Consider the following 7,730-nt stretch of genomic DNA (forward strand, 5'->3'; position numbering starts at 1 on the left):
AAAAGAAAAGAAAAGAAAGAAAGAAACAAAGAATTATTAAATACATGCAGTGAAGCTGGGCATGGTGGCTCACCCCTATAATCCCAGCTACTCAGGAAGCTGAGGTAGGAGGATTTCTTGAAACCAGGAATTCAAGACCAGCCTGGGCAACATTACAACAACTCATCTCTAAAAAAAAAAAAAAAAAAAAAAAAAAAAAAAAAAAAGGAGGGGGGAAAAAAAAAAAGGAAAAAAAACCAAAGGGCTTTCTTTTTTTAAAAAAAAAAAAAAAAATTCAAAAAAAAAAAAAAAAAAAAAAAAAAAAAAAAAAAAAAAGGCAGTGAGAGACAGACATCAGGAATAGAACTCACAGGTCTGTCTCTTTTACAACAAATAAAAATATCTTAAACCTATTTTGCCAGGAAAAAAATAAAAGTTAAGGAAAATTCTGCATGTTGTAATCACATTTTCTGGGGGAATGAGCTGATGGGGGATCTCCAAGATCATCCTGATGTTCCATGATTTGCTAGAAGGACTCAGAGAACTTAGCAAAGCCATTAAATTCAGGGTTATGATTTATTACAGTGACAAGATATAGAATAAAATCAGCAGAGGCAGCTCACACCTGTAATCCCAGCACTGTGGGAGGCCGAAATAGGAGGATTGTTCAAGGCCAGGAGTTCAAGACCAGCCTGTGCAACATAGCAAGACTCCATCTCTTAAAAAAAAAAAAAAAAAAAAAAAAAAAAACTTAAAATTAAGCAGGCACAGTGGCATGTAACTCTAGTCCTAGCCACTTGGGGGACTGAGGTGGGAGAATCACTTGAGCCTCAGAGTTTGAAGTTACAGTGAGCCATGATCAGACCATTGCACTCTAGCCTGGGTGACACAGCGAGACCCTGTCTCTATAAATAAATAAATAAATAAATAAATAAATAAATAAAGTCAGCAGGGGTTGGCTGGGTGCAGTAGCTCACACTTGTAATCCCAGCACTTTGGGAGGCTGAGGCAGGTGGGTCACTTGAGGTCAGGAGTTCAAAACCAGCCTGGCCAACATGGAGAAATTCCATCTCTAGTAAAAATACAAAAATCAGTTGGTGTGGTGGCGGGCACCTGTAATCCCAGGTATTTGGGAGGCTGAGGCAGGAGAATCACTTGAACCCAGGAGGTGGAGGTTGCAGGGAGCTGAGATCATAGCACTGCATTCCAGCCTGGGTGACAGAGTGAGACTCTGACTCATACACAAACAAGAAATCAGCAGGGGCAAAATGTGCATGAGGCAGAGTACAGGAGAGAAAAGGTGCAAACATCCAGTTTTCCTCTCCCAGTGGAATCATGTGGACAGGACTTCATTCTCCCAGCAGCAATGTGTGACAACATGCATGGCATACTGCCAACCAGGGAAGCTCTTCTGAGCCTGGGTATCCAGGGTTTTTATTGTGGCTCAGAACTAGCTAACCACCTGTGTGGCTGACCTCAGTCTTCAGCCCCTCTAGAGGTCCAGCTGATGCTGCATGGCCCAAGACCCCCACCATAAATTATACTGTTACTACCTGGTGTGGCCCAAGACCGTCAGGCAAACAAAGACAGTCTTATCAAGGCAGGACACTCCAAGGGCTTAGAGGGCATATTCTAGGAGCTGGACAAAGGCCAGACCTTTCCTTGGACCAGGTTAACCCATCATGCATAGGATGACACCACCTCACCCTCCCAACTTACAATTAGGAGAAGCTGTGGCTGGGCGCAATGGCTCACACCTATAATCCCAGCACTTTGGGAGGCCGAGCAGATCACTTGAGGCCAGGAGTTCGAGACCAGCCTGGCCAACATGGTGAAACCCCATTTCTACTAAAAATACAAAATACTGAAAATACAAAAATTAGCCAGGCATGGTGGCATATGCCTGTAATCCCAGCTACTTGGGAGGCTGAGGTGGGAGAAACATTTGAAACTAGGAGGTGGAGGTTGCAGTGAGCCGAGATTGCACTACTGCACTCCAGCCTAGGCAACAGAGTGAGACTCCATCTCAAAAGGAAAAGAAAAGAGAGAAGCTGGGATGGGAGCTGGTGCCAGGGCAGGGGGTTGTCTGGGCCAGAGTTACAAAGACTTGAGCCATGCAGGTACCTCCCGGTAATGACAGCTGCTCCCTCCAGCCCTACCAAGGCCAGCCTGTATGGAGCCATCCTCTTCACCCTCCAGCAGACCCGCTGGCTCCCAGTGTCCAAAGCCAGTCTCATCTTCATCTTCACCATGTTCATGGTGTCCTGTAAGGTAAGCCTTTCTCTTCCTGCAGCGTTCTTGCCTTGACCAATGCCACCCTGTCACCTCCAGGCTGGAAGTGGGGAAATTGGACACTCCCAGCCTTACGTGGCCGGGACAGGGCAGCCCAGAGAGGGGAGGTGCTTGCCAGTAGGTCGCTGGGAAGAGTCTTTAAAAAGACAGTGTCCAGCAGCCAGGACACAGGTAAGGGGAACAGGCCTTCTGTGCAAAGGGCCCAGCTTGAACCAAGGTCAAGGTGGGCCCAGTGCCTTGGGTATAGAGACCCGAGGGACAAGAAGCTGAAATGGCAGCATTAGGGAGCCGGGAATTCATTTGGACCAGGAATAGTTCTAGTCTGACAGTTGTGTCTTGAGCTGACATCACCCCACCCAGGAGGTGTCTTCAGCGGCTGGACTCTCCCTCTGCATGAAGACCTCAGCTCGGGGCTGTGTCTTCCCTGGGCGAGGACTGCAAGGCTGTCAAAAGGGAGTAAGCATGAGTCTCCCTGCATTAGGGGAGAAGGGAGAGGCAAGCAGATGCCTGGGATCCTGTTCTGCTATGTTTGTAGCTCCAACCCAGGCCAAATGTCTTAGTCCATTCAGGCTGCTGTATAACAGAATGCAGTGCCATAGACTGTGTGGCTTAGAAACAACAGAAATTTATTCTTTGGCTGGGCATGGGGGCTCCCATCTGCAATCCCAGCACTTCGGGAGGCCAAGGCAGGCAGATCACTTGAGGCCAGGAGTTCAAGACCAGCCTGGGTAACATGGCAAAACCCCATCTCTCCTAAAAACACAAAAATTAGCCAGGCATGGTGGTGCATGCCTGTAATCCCAGCTACTTGGGAGGCTGAGGCAGGAGAATTGCTTGAACCTGGGAGGTGGACTTTGCAGTGAGCCAAGATCGTATCACCGCACTCCAGCCTGGGCAACAGAGTGAGACTCTGTCTCAAAAACAAACATATAGACAAACAAAACACAAATGCAAAAATTAACCAGGCATGGTGGCGCATGCCTGTAATCCCAGCTACTTGGATGACTGAGGCATGAGAATTGCTTGAACCCAGGAGGAAGAGGCTGCAGTGACCTGAGATCATGCCATTGCACTCCACTTTGGGCAACAGAGTGAGACCCTGTCTCCAAAAAAAGGAAAAGGAAGAAATGTATTTCTTATAGTTCTGGAGGCTGGGAAGTCCAAGATCAGGGTACTAGCCTGGTCGGGTTCTGGTGAGGACCCTCTTTCCTGGTTGCAGACAGGCAACATCTCACTGTGTCCTCACATGGTGGAAGGTACTGGTTAGCTCTCCTGGACCTCTTTATAAGTGCACTAATATCATTTCTGAAGCCTCCACCCTCATGATCCAATCACCCCTCCAAAGACCTCACCTCTTAATATCATCACCTTGGTGATAGGTTTCAACATATGAATTTGGGAGGACACAGACCTTCAGACCTGCACTTAGCGCAGCTTTTCTCTGAGCCCAGGTGTCATGGGGAATTCTGGGGGGATGGGTGATCAGCAGTCCCAGTGTGCTTGGAACTTTCCAGGGGTCAACACTTGAAGTCTGGCATCCTGGGAAACCTGGGATGGTCGCCCATCGTCCTGGGGGTGCATGCAGCCAGAGGGTTGGGTCGGGGCTACCTCCAACCTTGACTTTGATGACGCTCTCTCCCCTCTCCTCCCTACCCTGCCATCCCCTGCTTTGCTTTCCACCTTGGTCTCCCTCTGTCTCTCTTGCTGTCCCCCTGGCCACCCCACCTCAGGTGTTTCTGACGGCCACCCACTCACACACCTCCCCCTTTGATGCCCTGGAGGGCTACATCTGCCCCGTGCTGTTTGGTTCGGCCTGCGGGGGTGACCATCACCATGACAACCACGGTGGGTCCCACGGCGGTGGTGGGCCAGGAGCTCAGCATTCGGCCATGCCTGCCAAGTCCAAGGAGGAGTTGAGCGAGGGATCCAGGAAGAAGAAGACCAAGAAGGCGGATTAGGGGGTGGCCCAAGGGGCACCGGAGAGAGGACCCAGACCCAGGACCCTCTGAGCTGGGAGGCTTCCTGCGCTCAGATCTATCCTTTCCTGGCCTTGACTTCCCCATCTGCACATCAGGGTCATTGGCTCACCCTCCAGGGCTGATGTGAGGGTTGAGATCTGGGAATGAGGATGAAGAACTTTTGTAGAAATTGGGGTTCCCTCTTTCTTTCTGCCAGGACCCCATAGAGTCACACGTTTTGGAGGGGTTCACAGAATCCTGACAGCAGCTCCAGCCAAGAATATCACTGGTTGGCACTTATATTCTTAGTTCTATATTTCCTTCTTTAAAATTGCATCTTGACTGGGCGCAGTGGCTCATGCCTATAATCCTAGCGCTTTGGGAGGCCGAGGTGGGCGGGTCACCTGAGGTCAGAAGTTCAAGACCAGCCTGGCCAACATGGTGAAACCCCGTCTCTACTAAAAATACAAAAATTAGCCAGGTGCGATGGTGCACGCCTGTAATCCCAGCTACTCGGGAGGCTGAGGCAGGAAAATCACATGAATCCAGGAGGTGGAGGTTGCAGTGAGCTAAGATCTTCCCACTGCACTCTAGCCTGGGCACTAGAGCAAGACCCTGTCTCAAAAAAAAAAAAAAAAAAAAAAAATTGCATATTGACTCCTGAAGAACTTCAAGCCATGTTGTGATCATTCATTTGATGGATATTTTTTAAGTACCTATGAGCCAGGTGCTGCCGTTTCAAAGTCTCTTCTTACCCACGCTTCTCAGTGGCTAGACCTTTTCCCGTACCCAGAAAGTCCCGACTCTTGCTGGGTGTCCCTGGACAAGTTGCCTTCCTCCTCTGAGCTTGGCGCTGCCCATCTGTATAGTGGCGACCCTTGGCCCCCTCTCTGTACGGAAGGGTTGATGTGAAGCTGCGGTTGAAAAAGGCTCACATGCTCCTAAGCCTCGTGCAGTCAGGAGGGGAGAACAGGATGGTTGGAAATTATGATTGCAAATGGCTTTGCATTGTAGATCATTCATGTGTGTGGATCAGAGAAACGCACAAGTTCCCTGGCACAAAGGAAGCCCTCAGTAGACGCGTCTAGGGCAGGCTTGAGAGATCAGATGGTGTGAAAGGCTTGTGATCTGTTCGTCTCAGGCTCCCCCTAAACCAAGGAAATGGAGCCAGCTGGATGGGGTTCCACGATCCAGCTCTGTCGAGGGGCTGTGAGTGTGCACAGTTGGGACTTGGAAGTGTCAGGTCTCCCTCAGGCTGGAGTCCATTGTCACTCATTCAGCCATTGAACAAACATACGGATGCTTCCCTGCTTTGTGCTCAGCCTTGTGCTGCTGCTGGGCGGGGCAGGAACCTGCTTCAGTGTGAACGAGGTGGATGATATTATAGCTGCAGGGTCCTTCCTGGCCATCTCAGCCTAGGTCACCAGGATGTCTAAGACGGGTGGGTGCATGGGACAGGCATGGCCAGTCTCAGGTGAGGTTTGGGCCCAGACCTCGTTGGAGTCCCAGATGTTGCCAGGCTGTTGGAAAAGTGCCTTGTTCCTGTGATGCCTGGGAGTTAGGTGGGTCCTGGGGAGGTTTCATCCTCTTGCTTGTCCACCTCAGCTCGGCGTGGAGGGGCAGCCAATAAATCATTGTGAATGAACCCTCATGGCTTGTCTGATTTATGCCTGAGATTTTGTTTTTTGTTTTTGGTTGAGACAGAGTCTCACTCTGTTGCCCAGGCTGGAGTGCAGTGGTGTGATCTCGGCTCACTGCAACCTCCACCTCCCAGGTTCAAGCGATTCTCCTGCCTCAGCCTCCCAAGTAGCTGGGATAACAGGCACCCACCACCATGCCCAGCTAATTTTTGTATTTTTAGTAAAGGCGGGGTTTCAGCATGTTGCCATGCTGGTCTTGAACTCCTGACCTCAAATGATCCACCCACCTGGGCCTCCCAAAATGCTGGGATTACAGGCGTGAACCACCGAGCCCGACCACATGCCTGGGATTTTGGCCTCAAGATGTGGGGATGGCTGGGCACAGTGGCTTATCCTTCTAATCCCAGCACTTTGGAGGGCCAAAGCGAGTAGATCACCTGAGGTCAGGAGTTTGAGACCAGCCTGGGCAACATGGTGAAACCCCACCTCTACTAAAACTACAAAAATTAGCCAGGCATGGTGGCGGGTGTCTGTAATCCCAGCTACTCAGGAGACTGAGGCAGGAGAATCGCTTGAACCCGGGAGGCGGTGGTTGCAGTGAGCCAAGATTGTGCCATTGCACTCCAGCCTAGACAACAAGAGCGAAACTCATTCTTTAAAAAAAAAAAAAAGGACACTGTATGCGTCCATTATATGAAATCCTAGAAAAAGCAAACTAATGTGTAATAACAGAAAGCTGATCAATGGGTGCTTGGTGAAAGGTGGGTAGGGTGGGGTGGGCAGGAGGGACTTTGAAGGGGCAAAGGGACATGGGTGATGAATCTGTTAATTGCTTTGACTGTGCTAGTTTTTCGGATCTACATACATGTCAGAACCTATTACATTGTACATTGTAAATACACACAGTACATCATTTGTCAGTGATGCCTCAGTAAAGCTGTGAAAAAGAACCCTTCAATTATAAGGGAAAAAGTCTGAGCTTGGTGGCTCACACCTGTAATCCTAGCACTTTGGGAAGCTGAAGCAGGAGGATCACTGGAGCCCAGGAGTTGGTGATCAGCCTGCACAACATAGTGAGACTCCGTCTCTACAAAAATAAATTTAAAAATTAGTTCTGTGTGGTGACTCGTGCCTGTAGAACCAGTCACTCTGGAGGCTGAGTGGGGAGAATCACTCGAGCCCAGGAGGTTGAGACTGCAGCGAGCTAAGATTGGGCCACTGCACTTCAGCCTGGGTGAAACAGTGAGACCCTGTCAGAAAGAAAGAGAGAAAAAGAGAGAGAGAGAGAAAGAAAGAGAAAGAAAGAAAAAGAGAGAGAAAGAAAGAAAGAAACAAAAGAAAGAAGGCCGGGCGTGGTAGCTCAAGCCTGTAATCCCAGCACTTTGGGAGGCCGAGGCGGGCGGATCACGAGGTCAGGAGATCGAGACCATCCTGGCTAACCCGGTGAAACCCCGTCTCTACTAAAAAATACAAAAAACTAGCCGGGCGAGGTGGCGGGCGCCTGTAGTCCCAGCTACTCGGGAGGCTGAGGCAGGAGAATAGCGTAAACCCGGGAGGCAGAGCTTGCAGTGAGCTGAGATCGTACCACTGCACTCCAGCCCGGGTGACAGAGCGAGACTCCATCTCAAAAAAAAAAAAAAAAAAAAAAAAAGACCATCCTGGCTAACATGGTGAAACCTGGTCTCTACTAAAAAATACAAAAAAACTAGCCGGGTGAGATGGCGGGCACCTGTAGTCCCAGCTACTCGGGAGGCTGAGGCACAAGAATGGCATAAACCTAGGAGGCAGAGCTTGCAGTGAGCCGAGATCCCGCCACTGCACTCCAGCCTGGGTGACAGAGCGAGACTCCGTCTCAAAAAAA

General features: G+C 49.9%; 1 protein-coding gene across 1 annotated transcript in view; it reads left to right on the forward strand.

Annotated features, from left to right (window-relative positions):
* TMEM38A (transmembrane protein 38A) overlaps window positions 1-5,880 on the forward strand; it is an 11,548-nt gene extending 5,668 nt beyond the window's left edge. The window contains exons 5-6 of the mRNA XM_017893723.1: window positions 2,100-2,250; window positions 4,002-5,880. Of these exons, the coding sequence (XP_017749212.1) occupies window positions 2,100-2,250; window positions 4,002-4,229 (379 nt within the window). The 3' untranslated portion in view covers window positions 4,230-5,880. The remainder of the gene's footprint in view (window positions 1-2,099; window positions 2,251-4,001) is intronic.
* Window positions 5,881-7,730: the final 1,850 nt, after the last annotated feature.

This window comes from Rhinopithecus bieti, unplaced genomic scaffold (assembly GCF_001698545.2).
Source record: "Rhinopithecus bieti isolate Rb0 unplaced genomic scaffold, ASM169854v2 scaffold_23826, whole genome shotgun sequence".
Taxonomy (NCBI): domain Eukaryota; kingdom Metazoa; phylum Chordata; class Mammalia; order Primates; family Cercopithecidae; genus Rhinopithecus; species Rhinopithecus bieti.